Source organism: Pristis pectinata, chromosome 3 (assembly GCF_009764475.1).
Source record: "Pristis pectinata isolate sPriPec2 chromosome 3, sPriPec2.1.pri, whole genome shotgun sequence".
Classification (NCBI taxonomy): domain Eukaryota; kingdom Metazoa; phylum Chordata; class Chondrichthyes; order Rhinopristiformes; family Pristidae; genus Pristis; species Pristis pectinata.
The window spans coordinates 66,095,083-66,113,567 of record NC_067407.1 but is presented as its reverse complement, the minus strand read 5'-3'; the positions used below and the strand labels follow the sequence as shown (position 1 = coordinate 66,113,567).

Below are 18,485 nucleotides of genomic sequence, written 5' to 3'. Positions count from 1 at the left end.
CAACTGGTTCTTCTCTTCCCTATTTTACATTCCCCTGTTTCTGATTTAAGGGCCTACAGTTTTCTTTTCTTTGTAGAAGCTTTTACAGTACAAATTTGTGTTCCTTGTGAGTTTAGCTTTTGCTTTCCTAATCAGTCTCTTTTTTCATTTTTGCTGAATTCTAAATTGCTGACAATCCTCATGTTTGGCACTTTCTCTGGTAAGATTATATGACTCCTTTCTAGATCTAACATTATTCTTTTGTTAGTCATAGTTGGGTTGCTACTTCTTTTACGCTTCTGCACCAGAAAGGTATATATATCTGTTGCAGTACCTCCAGACATCCATTTGCACTCACTCATGGCTTGTGATAAAATTTTACCAATCTGCATTGTGCTATAGTTCAGGTTCTTGTGCAATATCATAAAGGATACAAATCTACAGGGGACTGTGTCTAAGAGCTGGGAAAACCACGCTTCTAAAATTTGAAAGAGAAACTGGTCAGGGAGTGAGTGAAATGAGGAAGCTTACAATGCATAAATGCTGATAGATTGTTCTACTTGTGGCTGAATGGGGAAAACGAGGACAGAAGCTGAGAATTCTCATGGTTAGGGAACGTTATAAGTTTGAATATGTGAAAGATTGGGAGGGAGGGGGGCTGAGTGAGAAATAGCAGTGACCCATATTGCTGTTGTGAAACTAGGAAAGAGTACTCTACTTTCTGCAATAGTAACACTTTCATCAGGAAAGTGCCAGGCACTGGCCATCTTTGACTAGAGAGCATTGATCTACCTAACCCTGACATTCAATAGCATTACCAACAACATCGTGGATGTCAACTTACAAAGTCTTATAAATACGGCAGATGCTCATTCAAGTCAGAAGCTGAGTATCAGTTGCAAGTGACTGCTATCCTGATACCTCAAAGTCTTTCCATCATCCACAACACACAAGTCAGGAGTGTGATAGAATACACTTCACCTGCCAGGATGAGTGCAGCTTGAACACTAAAGCAACTTGATAGCATCCAGGACAAAACAGTCCAATTGACAAGCAACCTATCCACCTCCTTAAACATTGATTAACCCACCACCACCATTTGACTGTGGCTCTTGTGTGAACCATATACTGCAGTTATTCACTAAGACAATTTTATTTGGCTACATCCATCAAACTCTCAACCTCTACCATTTAGATGAGCAAAGGCGCTTGGGAGTGTTAGCACCTGCATGTTACACACCATCATCACCATCGGGTGAATCTTTTTAAAAAATTTTTTAGATTTTATTTACAGCGTGGTAACAGGCCGTTCCAGCCCAACAAGTCCGTGCCGCCCATCTTAAACCCCAAATTAACCTACCCGTACGCCTTTAGAATCTTAATCCTGGAACAACTTATCCAACAACACTGTGGGAAAACTTCATCATGACCTGAATACCTGAAGGGATCTCCTGCTCATTCATGGAGACATCAATAATCAATATCAAATTAATTCAGAAGGGAGGAGTTTTGTGCACCTAATTTCTCAATCTGCATTGCCTTTCCTTTACATTTCCTCTCTTCATCTCCTGAGAATACAGCTAGCTCCCTGCTGTGATATTCCTAACCAAGTTGAGCTGTGACAAAAGGAATTCTATGGAAAACATATCATCTGAAAGGAGACAGTGCACACCACAAAGAGAGAGCAGATTTCAACAGTTACTTGTTTACTGTAGATAACATTGCTGATATTGATCACTCGTTATCCTCACATTCCCAAACTATGCAACAAGAATTACTCGGCAGCACCATAAGTGTGAATCTTGTATGTTTCCCTGGACTTATCTGAGGGCTAAGGTCAATTTCAGACCTCTAATAATAAGCCCTTTTCACATTGGAGAGTCTATATATTCTGTACTAGAGTTGCAATTTTAATAGTAGAATCCTTCACTAGTTAAGCTTTGGTTTTAAGGAATAAATGAAAAAATACTTCACTATTTTCTGCATGAAATAAACTTATTCAAATTTTCATTTGATAATGGCCATCTTGAATGGGTCAATTAAGCTTTTGATGCAAGATTATGCAGTAGATGCCATTATTACATTCCCCCATCCCTTCGTTAATACTGTCAATGACTCTGAGGCACAAAAAAAGGACTTGCTTTTCTACAGTGCATTTTGTGTCCTCAGGTCTTCCTATTGTACTTCACAGGCAAAAGGTTCTCTTGAAATATAATGTCTTAAATCTTCATGGTGCTGAGCCCTCAAAGAAACTTATGGTGAGAGGAGTCAATAGTGGTGTTATGCAGGGAATTGAAGGTTCATTGAGACAAAAAAGTTTTAAGGGAAACTTTCAGAAGGTGGTCCAACAGATAAGAACATTATGAGTGAAAAAGCAACAATAATTGATAGAGCAGGGAACAAGGAGTAATTTGAAGTCTGAGCATATGCTGGATGGTTATGGGAGGCCACAAAGGGTTTAAATAAAAGGAGGGGAAGTCCAATTGCTGAGGGGCTGAGAGCAGTGTGGATTGGAATGACAAGTGATGGGCCTGAGGGACCTGTGGATGATGATGGGAGCCACACTTCATACAAGTGTTATCTATGGAGCTTGGAGTGCCACAGAGAAGCTGAGCACTCAGTCTTCGGGGATGTCATCTTTCCATCATTAGCTGTTACAGACCCACCACAACCCAACCCAACCAAAAGTGGTGGAAGAAAAGTCCCTTCAATAGTACACCATTTTCCTGTTTTGCGTCAGTTTCTCGCCTCCTGTATCTATATTCCCTCCAAAACAATTCAAAAATAAAAGTGGTCCATTATCACAATGCAGTCTATCCAGCACACAGACTACACGCGGACAGGTTACCGGAGATTGTAACATGATGATGAAAGTTCGTTAAGAGGCATTAAATATGAAAGTGAGCTATGGGTACACTTCTAATTTAGTTCTCCCAGGTATCCTGACATATTTATGAAGGAATATCTGGCCATGATCAGATTTATGCTGGTGGACCATACTCTGTGTTAGCAGAATTATATAACCACACTTCAAAATAAGTACAATCAACTGTGAAGCACTTTGGTTTTGGTCATTAAAGATGGAAAATAAAGGTAGCTATGCTTCATTACAGTGTTACTTCTTTCTCTCTTCCAACTTTTCAGCTGTGGTAAAACACCAGTCTTTCATGGACAGTACATTGTATTTCAGACTCCCGTACAATAACACTCTGCCATTCTAAATACACAAGCCCCTATTGCTGTGGCTATGAATAAGCCCTCCTCAGCTTCAGTACGTACAGTGATTTACGCAAAGAGATGCTGTAAGTACGCTTCCACAATTTGGTTTTTGGCGGTTCCGCACTCCATCCTCAAGGTCCATCATCTGCTCCAAAAGGGTCTGGTCATCAGCATTGAGAGGTGCCACAGAGATATCACGCACGGCACGGAATTCACCACAGTTGTTCAGATGCTCATTCTCCAGACGGAAAGAAATTCCACACAAACCGGCTGCAGCAAAACACAACTCAATACTAACAAAGGTGTGTGTTTAATGAATACACAAAACATGAGAAACTAGCAACTGATTTTTTTTTGTTAGGTATTCGTCCCCACTCCTACTATTAGGATAAATGTTTTCAGCTGTGGTAACATCCATCTTTCATGGACAGTACATTGTATTGGCACTCCCGTACAATTCTAAATATACAAGCACATGATCTACTCGTGAACCACAACACTGTAATGGACACTCAACAACTTTTCAATTGAAAGTCCTCATTCATAGCACAATCTCAAGGTCCTTTTTGCTTATTATGAAGGTAGGTAGTGATGAACTTTTGGGAGACCAAGTTGAAAGTTAATTATTGTTTTGTTAAAAAACATTTTACTAATATTTTGTAAGATTAAAATACCATCCCTCCCTAGTACATTGGCCACACATGTTGAGATCAGTGTCTCCAGTAATCTTGTTCCCTCAATACTCAGATGGCTTTCCAGGGATTTGATCAGAGAAGTTTCCATATGTGCCAATAACGAGCATCTTTAGCAAGCCCTGGCTGCATATCATGAGTTTGATCAAAAACTGTCTCATGGATAGTCATTCTCTTCTCCAAAGCTGAAATATTTGTGCTCGGCTACAGATGGTTAAATTATGGGTGGATAAATTATTGAATTAGATGTAGTCAAATAAAATTGAATCCCTCCAATGACAGCTATTTTTATAGATTCTTTCTATAGGGCACCGTTTAACTTTCCTCCTCTCTGTTCTGACTTCTGACATTCAACTTCAGCACATTGTGGACTTCTTGGGTTTTAAAGTTTCTGTCCAAGAAGAATAACTTCAAAACAGTTTTCATTTCACACAAAATATCCATTTCTAGGCTGATGTGCTCTCAGCAGACGAGATAGTACCAGGTTCCAATGTAACTGCTCCTGGCTCTTACAACTCTCACTCCATAACATTTTATCCATCACAGTATGACTATAAATGATGTTACCGGAAAACTTCCAGTGGAGGCAGCACAGTGGAAATTATATCTCCTGCTGAAGGAAAAGTGCTCATTGAGGTGACTGAAATCTGCACAGTCCACGCAAATCGCAGGATGACATCCTCCACTATGGCACAGTAGTAGTAGATCTGTAAATAAAAGCAAAATATCAATGCATCAGTACACTTACAGGATACAAGACTATGACTGCATGACTTGAATAAACAATTTTTCCCTTCTTTTTCTTCCATGCTCTTGAGTTGACTGATAGCAGAAATCCTAATCCTACTCTCCTTTGTAAACACTTCTCAAATTACTGATGACAATTTGCAATCATATCATGCCTTTGACATTGAAAAACATCTCCAGGCATTTAATAAGACAATCAGTGCAGAAAATATGACAAAGCACCAGTCAGAAAAAAAAGAATTTATTCTCAGTGGTAGGTTTGAGCAGACAACAGGTAAATACCCCTGGGGAGATGGGGATGGGGGGAATGAAAGTAGGCCACTTTCACAAGCAGGCTAAGTGAGACTGCACTGGTAGACTTGGGGGACACATTAGATGCAAGGTGTAAAATATGTATTAGAAAGTCTTTTAACAAAAAAATGTAATGTTGTTGGGAAATGGATGTCAACCTCTTTCCACGTTTTTCACCAGAGGCCTCAGCTTCACTTTCCCCCCCCATCTTATTGAATTAAAGCACAGTATGATGCTGAGCTCTTTCTCCACCATCTCCAAGGCATCTCTCGCTGCCTTGGTGAAGCAGCCCCAAAGACCACACCCACCTGGTCATTCTCTCTTCTCTCCTCTTCCATCAGGTAGAAGATACAGGAGCTTGAGGGCACGTACCACCAGACTTAAGGACAGCTTCTACCCCACTGTGATGACTATTGAATGGTTCCCTGAAACGATGAGATGGACTCTGACCTCACGACCTACCTTGTTGTGATCTTGCACCTTATTGCACTGCACTTTCTCTGTAGCTGTGACTCTTTACTCTGTACTAACCCATACATCAATACATCAATGCACTCTGTACTAACCCAACGTAACTGCACTGTGTAATGAATTGACCTATACGATCAGTATGCAAGACAAGTTTTTCACTGTACCTTAGTACAAGTGACAATAATAAACCAATAGCAAGTCTGTGCTCATTTCTTTGGCCAGGATCTTCAAACTAGACTGCATTTCTCCAGAATTCCCCATCCACCTGGGCCCTTCCCTCTGCCAGGTCAAGGTGGTGGATGGCATCAGAGGCGTCACAGACATAGACAAGAAGGCAGTTGACCAGTGGAGAAAGAATGGAGTCAAGAAAGGAAGAAATAAGCACGTTGAAACAATGCGTCTACTCATAATGTCCTGCCAATGGATATTTGGTAGGAGGTAGAAGTGGGCGATGCAGGCTGGGAGACCACAAAGGGAACAAAGGGAAAATCTCCCGAGGAAATGAGGTCCATAACTATCTGGGGCTCAATAACTCATGTCCAGTGGTGGGGTCATGGTCTAGTTTACCAAACCACAACAGTGCCTCCCTTGTCAATGGGTTTGATGATGATATCGGGAGTTGGTTTTCAGTGAATGAAGGGGTGGGTTAGAGTCAGTAAGGGTGTTGGAAAAATTGAGACAGTCAATGTTGCATTGGAAACTAGCAATGGATAGGTTTAGAGATGGAAAAGGCAGAAGGGAAGGGTGAGATGAATCAGGAGAGGGGAAGTTTCTCTGTGGCTTTAAAAAGTTACTTCTTCATTTGTATAGTGGCCTTTATAGCCTTAGGCCAACCCAAAGGATTTTGCAGGGAATGAAGTAATTTTGAAGTCTAGCTACTGTTGTAATGAAAGAAATGCAGGCAACAATTTATTCACAGCCTGACTTAGTAATAAACATCAGCACAGACCTGTTGAGACAAACTGTCGTTTCTGTACAGACAACTTCCATGGAATTATCTCAGCTTACTGATACTAATGGATCCTGGTGTTGTGATTCGGGATATATTCACCAATAAAGCATCCTCAGTAAGTATCCTTTCCCAAACTTTTAGACTCATTATATTCAACGGCAAGCCATTAGAAGCAGAACTGTCTAGGTTTGGGATTCTAGTTTGAACATCACTGCTATAAGGCAAGCTACATTATTATACATCTCATTTGCAGCAGAGGCCAGCACTTAATCTTTTCTTACTTATTCAATCACAGGATGTGGATGTTGCTTGAAACGTTTGCTATTATCCCTTAAGTCACATATTAGGCACACTGGGTAAGGGTGGTAGATTTCCCTCCCCAGAGGAACGTGAACCAGATAGGTTTTATAACAATCTAGTAGTTTCATACATATTTTTACTGATGTTAGGATTAACTCCAGATTTAGTTGCTTGAATTTAGATTCCCCAGCTGCCAGGATGGCATTCAAACCCTTGTCTCTGGTTCAGTGACTCAGAACTTTGGCTGCTATTCTAGTAATTTAATCATTGTACCATCATACTGTAAAATTAGCTTTATCCACCACTCTCCCCTCTGTGTTGGTGCTGCCGCTACTACCATTTCTTAACAGTAGTAGTGGAGCCATCCAACCACTTGCGGGTACCATCATTGTGTGTATAGCCATATGTAAAGGTGCTGTGGACAGGATCTCTGATTGGCACCAGCTTTAAATTATTGAAAAGGAGAATTATGTGGTGGCTATGGGAAGTCACTCAATTTATACATATCCAGAATTTGCCTGAAGACAACAAACCGTTTCTGTTGATTATTTCCCCCCTACTTCCTTCTCCATCAAAGCATTGACTGTTGTCACAGTGCAACTGCGCAGGGCAATACTTTGGTACATCATGTCATTCACTACCCAGTAAAGAAAGCAAGCACATACTTTCTGAGGATAGACAATCTCCTCACGCAGGAAGGTGTTCTCTCCAGCATTTTTGTCAAAGAGACCCCAGTCCATCTTCAGGTCCCAGGTGAGAGTATAACAGGAGCTGATCAATAGGAAGGTGATCCATAGGTAGAAAAACACCACCGCATCATCGTGCTTCTGTTCTGAAAGACAGACACAAATAAAAGCATTACTTTCTGCCACATGATTAAGTGAAGTCATCCTTTCCCTTTAACTTATATGAACCTTGGCAAAAACAATGTGGTGTGGTTGTTGCTGCATTTCTGTACTTAGGATTATTTATGTCACAGGGGAATGAAACTGCAATATATCTGCACCTTTTACCGCTGTCAGGTCAGCACAGTCCTGTGTTATACTTAGAATCATACAATCTTATAAAAATCTGTACAATTGCCTTTTAAATGTAGAAATTGTATCTGCCTATACCCCATCTCCTCTGGCAGCATGTTCCAGATAGCCACCACACTCTGTGTGAAAAACTTACCCTTCGGATCTCTTTTAAATTTCTCTCCTCTCACTTTAAAACCCGTGCCCTCTAGTTCTAAAGTCCCCTGCCCTGGAAAAAACACTCTATCTAGCCTATCTTTGCTCCTCATAATTTTATAAATCTCTATAAGGTCACCTCTGAGTCTCCTACATCCCAGTGTATGTAAACCCAGCCTATCCAATCACTTTTTATACCTACTGCCCTCCAATGTTCAGACAAATCTCTTCTTCACTCTCTCTATTGCTACCACATCCTTCCTGTAGTGTGGCAACTGGAACTATACACAATACTCTAAGTGTGGTTTTACCAATGTTTTGTACAGCTGCAGCCTAACCAATGATCTGTTACCTTAATATCATAAGTTAAGAACATTAATTACAGTTGGTTGATTTATGTTAGCCACCTACTGTGGGAAAAATGGGCAATACAATAACTTCACTGCACAGAACAGGTGATTTCATTTTCTTAACAAGGCGATCTAGTTGGCCCTTACAACATCGATGCTTTTCGAATGAATACAAGAGGGACTCCGGTTGTTTTGTCACACAAGGCCTATCTTTTGCTCATTTTACACAGAGGTTGTTAATCTTTTTCTCTAAAAGCACACTTAAGATTTCCTCCTCATTATGCAATTGTGCCTAAAACTCAGAGTGTCATGATAGATGCTTGAACACATCAGAGCATGACCATACTCATGCAACCTGGTTGGAAATCCGACTCTAGCTAGCATTAGGGAAGTGAGCTCTGATGATAAAAAAATGCTGTCAACTTGTAGATTTAATACTTTGAACAACTACACTAAGCTAAGCATACAGAAATTTCAATTCCGAGTCTCGGCTGAGTTAGTGAATCTCAGCTTGGAGATCATTTAGTTTAGAATGTTCCCAGGCCGAGGAAGAAGAAATTAAAAAGAGTCTTGGTCATGACAGATAACCAATCTGCCATAAGCAAGTGCACTCATGGAAATTAGCTGAAGACAATATCGTTCTCAGTTATCATGTTGTTGATTGCTGAAGTCGCTGCTCAGGCTGAAAGGTGAAAAACAATAATTTGTGTAAGGCACTGGGAATGGAATAGTAACTTAATTGTGTGGTCGGTCTGGATGCAAACAGGATTTAATTGTAATGGATACATTTTTACGTAATCAATGCAATGGAACACTTTCCTTCATTATCATTTGAGAAGATGTTGCTATTGAAGAATCCAAACTTGGTGTCGCAGATATAAAATAGTTGTTACCACATAGTAGTTGAAGCGAACAACACAAATGCATTGCAGAACAAAATAAATACACAAAAGGGAAGGGTAGAGAAGAATATGCAAAGATAATGATATGAAAGAAATTGGAGCTGGCTCATGCAGAGCATAAACACTGGTGTAGCCCATTTGGCTGAATGGCTTGCACTTTTACTGTAAACACTATGAGATTAATCTGATGTTCTGTTAATGTGTTCCAGATTAACTAGTGCGTATTGCCATATTGTGAATGATTAGCCAAACTGATATCCTGAATCATAATGGTTACACCCAGCTGGAAGGTAACGCCTCTTCCTGAAGTAAATCAGACAGTTTCTTTTAAATTACACCTTTGTTTGGATGTAACATGACTGTGGAATAGGGCAATTTCAGAAAGTGCCTTCCTTTACCAAGGGTTTTAGCCCTTTACAACCGATAAAGAGTAAAACAATTTGGTGGAGTTGGAAACACTATTACTTAAGTTAGAAAGTTGTTCACTAGGTTATGACAGAGATTGAAATGAATAATAAGACTGATATTTCACTGCATAACTAAGGAAGTAGTATATTAGAAAAAACCAAACCCAAGGATGAGGCTTTAAACTAAGATTCCACTTGTTATTGAAGTAGCCCAGCTGGATGTTGGAGGTTCAAGGGAAGCTTCAGAGTGCCTTGATTAACATTTGCTCTCTTAGAATAATTTATTGCCAAGATATGGGGATTATTGGTGCCCTAGAGAAATTGGTGGTGGGCGACGTTTTGAAAGGTGCGTATTTACCTTTGCAGTATCTGATGTACTGATGAGAGAATGTAGAGATGCATAGGCCAGTTAGTTTAATATCAGTAACAGGGAATTTGCCAGGATTCATTCTTAGGGACATAGAAAAGTACATTCAGAAATTCATATGTCAGGGTAGAGTCAGTACAGACTTATGAGGGGAAATATATTTGACGAGTTCAATAGTTTATTCAGGTTGAAACTAGCAGTGCAGATAATGAGGAACCAGTGAATGTAGTGTGGAGTGTCTAGATTTTCAAAAACCATTCAATAAGATGGCATACAAAAGGGAAATTGAAGCTTGCAGAATTGATGGCAGAAAATAGCAGGAATAAGTGGGTCATTTTCAGGACGGCACACTGGATCTACTTGGGTATTATGAGGACCAAAGCTTGGGTCCCTGCTATTTATGACAACAGTATCAATGAATTTTGGAAGGGTTTTGCAATAAATTCAAGTTCTCTCATAATATAAAGCTAGGTAGAAAAGTGAGGTGTGAGGAAGATGCAAAAGACTGAATCATCTGAGTGGGCATGAAAGTAGCAAGTGGAAACAGAGCAGAAAGGTGGGATACTGGCAATTGTTAATAATTAGCGGAACCTATATTCCTTGGTACTATAACATGACGGGGGGGGGGGGGGGGGTGGGGAGTCCATGACATCGATATATTTTGCCTTAACACGGTTAGTGTGGTGATCACTCCTACCAATACTGCCACACATGCAAGCATTTGGTGAAAATGAGCTCAAATACATTTATTCCTTTTGTTAGCTCACATATTACAAGCGCGGAACCCAGTGTGGCAGCTATGTCCTTAAGTTATTGGCCAGTGGTAATGTTACTAAGAAACTCTTGGTGATGGACATTGGTGACCACTGCATAGAATACTTTCTGTGCACTTGCTATTCTCAGTGATTTTTCCAAAAAGATGTACTGATTCATCAAATGACAGAGGTTGGTTGGTAGTAATCAGGAAGAGATTCCTTTGCCCACTTCAGTAGCTGGGAATATTTCTATTTTGTACATTTAAGAAATAAGAAGAAAATGTACCATTAGTAATGATGATGGCCTTGAAACCATCGGATTATCATGAAACTCATTCAGTTCACGTACTCTTTCAGGGAAAGGAATTTCTTAGGGAAAAATATCTACTATTCTCCCCGACCTGACTCACATCCGACTTTAGCCCCACAATTTGTTTGACTGTAAACTGCTCTTGAAATGGCTGGGAAAGTCACTCAATTTTAGAGCAATTAGGAGTGAACAATAAGTGCTGGCTGGCCTTGCCAGCAAAACTCACATCCCATGAAAAAAATTAATGAGAGGCTACAAAGAAAAACTGTAACACTTCACAGAGAATCCACATTACCCACCTACTAAGGTCATAAGGAACGGGCAATAAATGAATTGAAAATAACTTTGGAGAACCTCTTAAAGATAGTCAGTAGAGGGCAGCCCGAGACAAGACACAGGCAACAGACTTAACACATTTTTTCTCTGCTTTGGTACGTACTTGATGGAGGGAGCCTGCTCCTAAATAAAGCCTAGCAACACGCAGAAAGATTAAAAGTATTTCTGTAATTTGAAGGATAATAGCAGGATCTAAATTTTGAAGCAAAACTCACATCCCATGAAAAAAATTAATTTGAAGGATAATAGCAGGATCTAAATTTTGAAGCAAAACTCACATCCCATGAAAAAAATCCCAAGAATGCAAACAAAAATCCATAATGTAAACAAATCATTGATATTCAGTTAGGAGAAGAGGCAGCTTTACTTTTAGTTTATTTATTCATTTTTTTTGGATTTGGGCAAGGTCGGCATTTTCTGCCATTGAGGAACTACCTTCATAAGCCACTACAGTCCAGATGCATCATGACTTGGTATGGCAACCGCTCTGCCCAAGACCGCAAGAAACTGCATAGAGTTGTGGGCACAGCTCAGCACATCATGAAAACCAGCCTCCCCTCTATTGACCCTGTCTATACTTCTCACTGCCTCGGTAGAGCAGCCAACATAATCAAAGATCCCACCTACCCAAGACATTCTCTCTTCTCCTCCTTCCTATCAGGCAGAAGATACAAAAACCTGAAAGCACGTACCACCAGGCTCAAGGACAGCTTCTATTCTATTATCGGACTATTGAACAGACGTCATTTGATAAGGTGGACTCTTGACCTCACTATCAATCTCACCAAGGCTTTGCACCTTATTGTCTGCCTACACTGCACTTTCTTTGTAACTAACATTATATTCTACATTCTACTGTCCTCGTACTACCTCGATGTACTGATGTGGTGAAATGATCTGCATAGATGGTATGTAAAACAAAGTTTTTCATTGTACATGTGACAATAATAAACCAATTACCAGTCCTTCTGGTGAAGGTGCTCTCACAGTGCCATTGGGGAGAAGTTCCAAGATTTAAAAGCAACAACAAGGAAAGAACAGTGATATATTTATTAGTCAGACTTGGAGAGAAACCTGCAGGTGGTGGTATTTTCTCACACCTGTTGCCCCTGTTCCTCTTGGTGTAGAGGCGATGGGTTTGGGGGTTGCTACTGGGCATTTTGTAGATGGAACACACTGCAGTTATTGTACACCAGTCGTGGATGGAATAACTGTTCAGATTGTTGTTGGGAAACAGTCAAGCAGGATGTTTTGTTCAGGATTTGTGCTCTGTAGATGATGGAGCTGTTTTGGGGTGTCAGAAAATGAGTTACTTGCCACTGGAGACCCAGCCTCTGACCTGCTTTTGTAGCAACATATTTACATGACACTTCCAGTTGAGTTTCTGGTCAGTGGTGACCCCCAGGATGTTGATATGGGTAATGCCATGGATCATCAAGTTTAGGTGGTTAGACTCATTCTTGTCAAGATGGTCAATGCTTGGTGCAAATATTACTTGCCACAAAAATTACTTGCCTGAATGTTGTCTCACTCTTTTGCTATACATAGGCATGGACTACTTCATTTGCTGAGGAGTTGCAAATTGCTAATTTGCAAACATTAGCAAACCTCAGCAAACATTATTTAATTATCAGTGAACATCCTCACCAAATCTTATGATGGAAAGGAGGTTATTGATGAAGTAGTTGAAGACAGTCAGACATAAAACACTATTGAGGAACTTCTTCTGTGATGTCCTGAAGCTGGAATAATTTGACCCTCTGACAACTATCTTCCTTTGCATGAGATATGACTCCATCCACTGGAGAATTTTCCTTTGACACCTACTGTTCTCAAGTTTATCAGGATTTCTTGCTGTTACACTTGGTCAAATGTTGCCTGAACTTAAGGGCAATCAATCTCATCTCACCTCTGGAATTCAGATTTTAGGTCCAGTTTAGAATGAAGGCTGTGACAAGGTCAGAAAAAGACTGGTCCTTGTGTAACCAAAAATGGCCACTTGTAAGCATGCCATTGTTGAGTAAATGCTGCTTGATAGTACTGTTAATGAAACCTTCCATTGCTGATAAATGAGTAGAATAATTGGATTTATCTAGATCAGATTTGTTCTGCTTTTTGTGAACAGGACATTCCTGGGCAATTTTGCACAATGTTAGGTGGATTACTGTAGTGCCTTATTGATACCTGGTTTTGAGCCACTAAATCTGTTCTGAGTCTGTCCCATTTAACACGTTTGTAATGTCATTCAACATAATGGAGACTGTCATCAGTGTAAAGACAGGATTTTGCCTCTATAAAGACTGCCTGGTGGTCATTTCCACTAGTTCTGTCATGGACAGATTGCATTTGCCACAGGATGAGGTCAAGTAGGTTTATCCCTTGTGTTGGTTTACTTACTACCTGCCACAGACCTAGTTTGGTTGTTATCTTGTACAGGATTTGGCTAGCTCAGGCAATGGAGATGGTGCCACCATGCTACTCTTGGTGCTGATATTTAAATCCCCCACCCAGAGTGCACTCTGTGGCCTTGCTACTTTCCATGGTTCTTCCAAGTTTAAGAGAGGATGGCAAGTGGTAATCAGAAGCTTCCCTTGCTCATGTTTGACCTGATGTCATGAGATGTTGTGACTGCATTTTTATCATTTCTCATTGTTCAGTCCTTCATTTGCCACAGTAAATTGGCTTCATTCATGTCAAACCTTAGGACTGCCTTACCATAATATCAGCATACTTCCCATAAATATTGTCATAGATGTACAACCAAGATCTGCTCATACCTGCTGGCAGGGAAGCTTATTCCTGTGCTACTGCTAAGTGTAGGCTACACAGCAGTTTTATCCCCCCAGAACGTTAACTCTAGGACGCCTGTGCTGCCCATGCAGTCCACCAGCACAGCGTCAACTTCTGAAAATTCCACACATGTTGGGCTGTAAAATCTGGTCACTGAGATTGGTTCAAGTACAGCGTTCCCATTAAAATGATCAAGAGAGATCAGCTACTGGTAGAAATGTCAATAGAGCTCTTTATTTGAATTAAGTTAGTGTAAACGTGTTTTAATAATTTTTTAAATGTTTGTCTTCTAAAATACCTCTTAATAATATTAATTTTTCGACATTTTAAAACATTTTTCAATAGGTGGGCAATGATTTTGTACATTTGTGAATATCAAAGGCATTCACATCTATCAATTCAATAGCAGTAACAAACAATCTGTTGGAGGAACTCAGTGGGTCAGGCAGCATCTGTGTGGGGGGAGGAATGGGGTGGGGGGGGAATTATTGACATCGAGTCGAAACCCTGCATCAAGACTTAAATTCAGTAGCATTGCTGGCTTTGTGCCAGGCAAGGTTCTGTGCTGTCCTGGGCCAGCATGGTCCAGGAGCAGGTGGTTAATGAGCTCAGGGCAGCAGTAACACTATTTACCAAACTATCCATAGTGGTATTGACAAACCCTCAGTAAGCTCCTTCTTACATTTCTTTGGTGGATCACTGATAGGAGTCAGAACGTGAATTATTTATGATGTGGTTCCAGCTCATCTCCAATTTTCTCACTGCATTCAAATTTAGGACTTTATGTGCGTTATAGCGCCACAACTTATAGAAGTGGAAAAGTCACACAAAGCTGAATATATTTGAAAAATTGCTGGTTTTTCCATATGCATTTCATTTTTGTAATATCACAGGGATGATTCTGAAAATAGCTACTTCTGTCCAAGATAAACTGAGTTCAAATTGTTCATAGAACAGTACAGCACAATACAGGCCCTTTGGCCCACAATGTTGTGCTGACCATTAAACCTCGCCTAAGACTATCTAACCCCTTCCTCCCACATATCCCTCTATTTTAAATCCCTCCATATGCTTATCTAACAATCTCTTGAACTTGACCAACGGATCTGCCTCCACCACCACCCCAGGCAGGGCATTCCATGCACCAACCACTCTCTGGGTAAAAAACCTCCCTCTGATTATCTCCCTTGAACTTCCCATCCATTACTTTAAAGCCATGCCCTCTTGTATTGAGCATTGGTGCCCTGGGAAAGAGGCACTGGCTATCTACTCTATCTATTCCTCTTAATATTTTATATACCTCTATCGTGTCTCCTCTCATCCTTCTTCTCTCCAATGAGTAAAGCTCTAGCTCCCTTAGTTTCTCCTCATAATGCATACTCTCCAAACCAGGCAGCATCCTGGTAAATCTCCTCTGTACCCTTTCCAACGCTTCCACATCCTTCCTATAATGAGGTGACCAGAACTGGACACACTACTCTAAGTGTGGTCTAACCAGAGTTTTGTAGAGCTGCATCATTACCTCGCGGCTCTTAAACTCAATCCCACAACTTATGAAAGCTAACACCCCATAAGCTTTCTTAACTAACCTATCCACCTGTGAGGTAATTTTCAGGGATCTGTAGATATGAACCCCCAGATCCCTCTGCTCCTCCACACAACCCAGAATCCTGCCATTAACTTTGTACTCCGCCTTGGAGTTTGTCCTTCCAAAGTGTACCACCTCACACTTCTCCAGATTGAACTCCATCTGCCACTTCTCAGCCCAGATCTGCATCCTATCAATGTCCCTCTGCAATCTTCGACAGTCCTCCACACTATCCACAACACCACCAACTTTTGTGTCATCTGCAAACTTGCCAACCCACCCTTCTACCCCCCCATCCAAGTCATTAATAAAAATCACGAAGAGTATAGGTCCCAGAACCGATCCTTGTGGGACACCACTAGTCACAGCCCTCCAATCTGAACGCATTCCCTCCACCACAACCCTCTGCTTTCTACAGGCAAGCCAATTCTGAATCCGCATGGCCAAGCCTCCCTGGATCCCGTGCCCTCTGACCTTCTGAAGAAGCCTACCATGTGGAAGCTTGTCAAATGCCTTACTAAAATCCATGTAGACCACATATCCTACACGACCCCCATCAATCTTCCTGGTCACCTCCTCCATGAACCCTATCAGGCTTGTGAGACATGATCTCCCCTTCACAAAGCCATGCTGGCTGTCCTTGATCAGACTATGATTCTCTAAAAGGCTATAGATCCTATCTCTAAGAATTCTTTCCAACAGCTTGCCCACCACAGACATAAGGCTAAAAATTTTGGAAGTATGTAATGGATAACTGGCTGACTTAAACAATGACAACATACATTTGTATAAATGTTCCAAGACACCTCACAGGGAATAATCAAGCATGGCTCGTAAGGACATTGTACAACAGTTAGTCAAGGAGAAAAGTTTTAACGAATATCTTAAAATGCTGGAGAAATTGAGGGAAGGAATTCCCAAGCATGGATGTTTTAAATGACATATTATAGTACATTAACAGGCGTCAGCATGCTAGGTTAGGAAGGGTAAAACACCAGAGAACCAACACTGACCATTGAAAGGTACCCTGGTTAAAAGTTAGTGGCTTTGGGAAGACAGGATAAAAATCAAATGGAGAAAATGAATGCAGGATTAGTCTGGGGCGACTTGCCTTTTCACCTCCAGCCTTCCAGTGTCTAATAGCTAAACCTGCAAAATTTTTTTTTAAAGGAAAGGAACTACGTATTACTTGATCATTTTCCCATGGAAAGCTGGCACTTCTTCACTTTGCAATCCTTCCAATGTGGTAAGTTAGGTGCTGGCCACAACACAACTCAGCACACCAAACACAGGATTTATGAATATGTAAACAAAATTACAACATCTCTCTCAATGCAACAGCAGTAGGCTCTTCAACCTCTCAAACCTGCTCCACCAATCAACCAGATCAGAGCTGACCTTCATCATGTGATTCTGCACCAAATAATTACTGCATCACCAACAAAGAAATAACATATCAACATTAAATGTGTAGTTTCTCAGCCCTGGAATGTACATGACAGACATTATTATTGTGATCAAAGCAAGCAGGCAGCATTACAGCTAAACCAGAGGCAGTCCTCATCTAAAGCCTGGGTATACATGTACTCCAGCCAAAGATGTTGGCTAGCATTCCGGACTGGAAACAAGTTTGCCTGAACTATCACTCCCACACCCTTCTTGCAACCTAAAACCAACTTGTTTCCTCACCTTCCCATTTCAACTTGAAATGTCAACTCTGCTTCTCTTTCCACAGATGCTGCCTGACCTGTTGAATGTTTCCAGTAATTTTTTTCATTTCAGAAATTTCCAGCAGATGCAGTTTTTGATTTTCAATATATACTTGGAACAAGATAGGTTACAAGGGACCAGCAAGCATAATTTCCAACATGAAAATCAGACACAACTAGTTTTGAGTGAATAACTATTCACTGAAACAGCTCCTCGGCCACCTACACTGCCAGAATGAGGCTAAACACAAACTAGAGAGACAGCACCTCAGATCCTGCCTGGGTAGTCTACAACATGATGGCATGAACATTGAACTCTCCAATTTCAGGTAAACTGCTCCCCCTCTGTCCCTTTTCTCTCTCCTCCTGATCTACCCAGTTCTTCCTGCACTCATCCCAATCCCCATCACCCTGTTTCCTTCTCCTTCTTCACCCATTCCATCTGTCTGTCACCCACTTACTCCTCCCACTGGGTCCACTCCCCCTACCATTCCCATTTGCCCACCTCACCTCTCTCATTTAGTTCCATGCTCCACCTTCCTTTACATCATCTGCAGCTCTTTGTTACCTCCACCTATCACCTCCATTGCTATTTCCACTCTTCCCTCCTCCATCTGCCTATCACCCCTTTTCACCTGGATTCACCTACCGCTTGCTAAGTCTTGCTCTACCCCTCCGTCACCTCTTTACACTGGCTATCGCCCCTCTATCTTTCAGTCCAGATGAAGTCTTGACTTGAAACATCAATTGTCCATTTCCCTCCACAGATACTGCCTGACCTGCTGAGTTCCTCCAGCATTTTGTTTTTTTTTTGCTCCAGATTCCAGCATCTGCAGTCCCCTGTGTCTACATTGAAAACAGCTCTTGGCTGATCTTCAGGGAGTTTAACATAGAGCATGTATGTCAACTGGAAAACAAATTAATTTCAGTAGAAGAGAAAGTTATATTGATGGTATTCTTTCATTTTTTCTTTTCCTTTTTAAATCAATATAAAAAAAATTGCTTTCCTTAAGTAATGATTATATGAATATACAGCCAGGAGTAGTCTGTTTAGCCTGTTTAATCATGGAGATCACAGATGATCTGTGATCTAACCCTTTATAGATGTCTCTTTCCCTTATCATTTTAATACATTTAGTTGTCAAAAC

The 18,485-nt window shown here is 40.8% G+C and overlaps 1 protein-coding gene across 1 annotated transcript in view; it reads right to left on the bottom strand.

Moving 5' to 3' along the window:
- Positions 1 to 18,485, bottom strand: part of LOC127567921 (xenotropic and polytropic retrovirus receptor 1 homolog) — a 311,271-nt gene that overhangs the window by 10,681 nt on the left and 282,105 nt on the right. Inside the window, 4 exon segments of the mRNA XM_052011129.1 lie at positions 3,259 to 3,448; positions 3,450 to 3,468; positions 4,458 to 4,597; positions 7,317 to 7,483. Coding sequence (XP_051867089.1) covers positions 3,259 to 3,448; positions 3,450 to 3,468; positions 4,458 to 4,597; positions 7,317 to 7,483 — 516 coding nt within the window.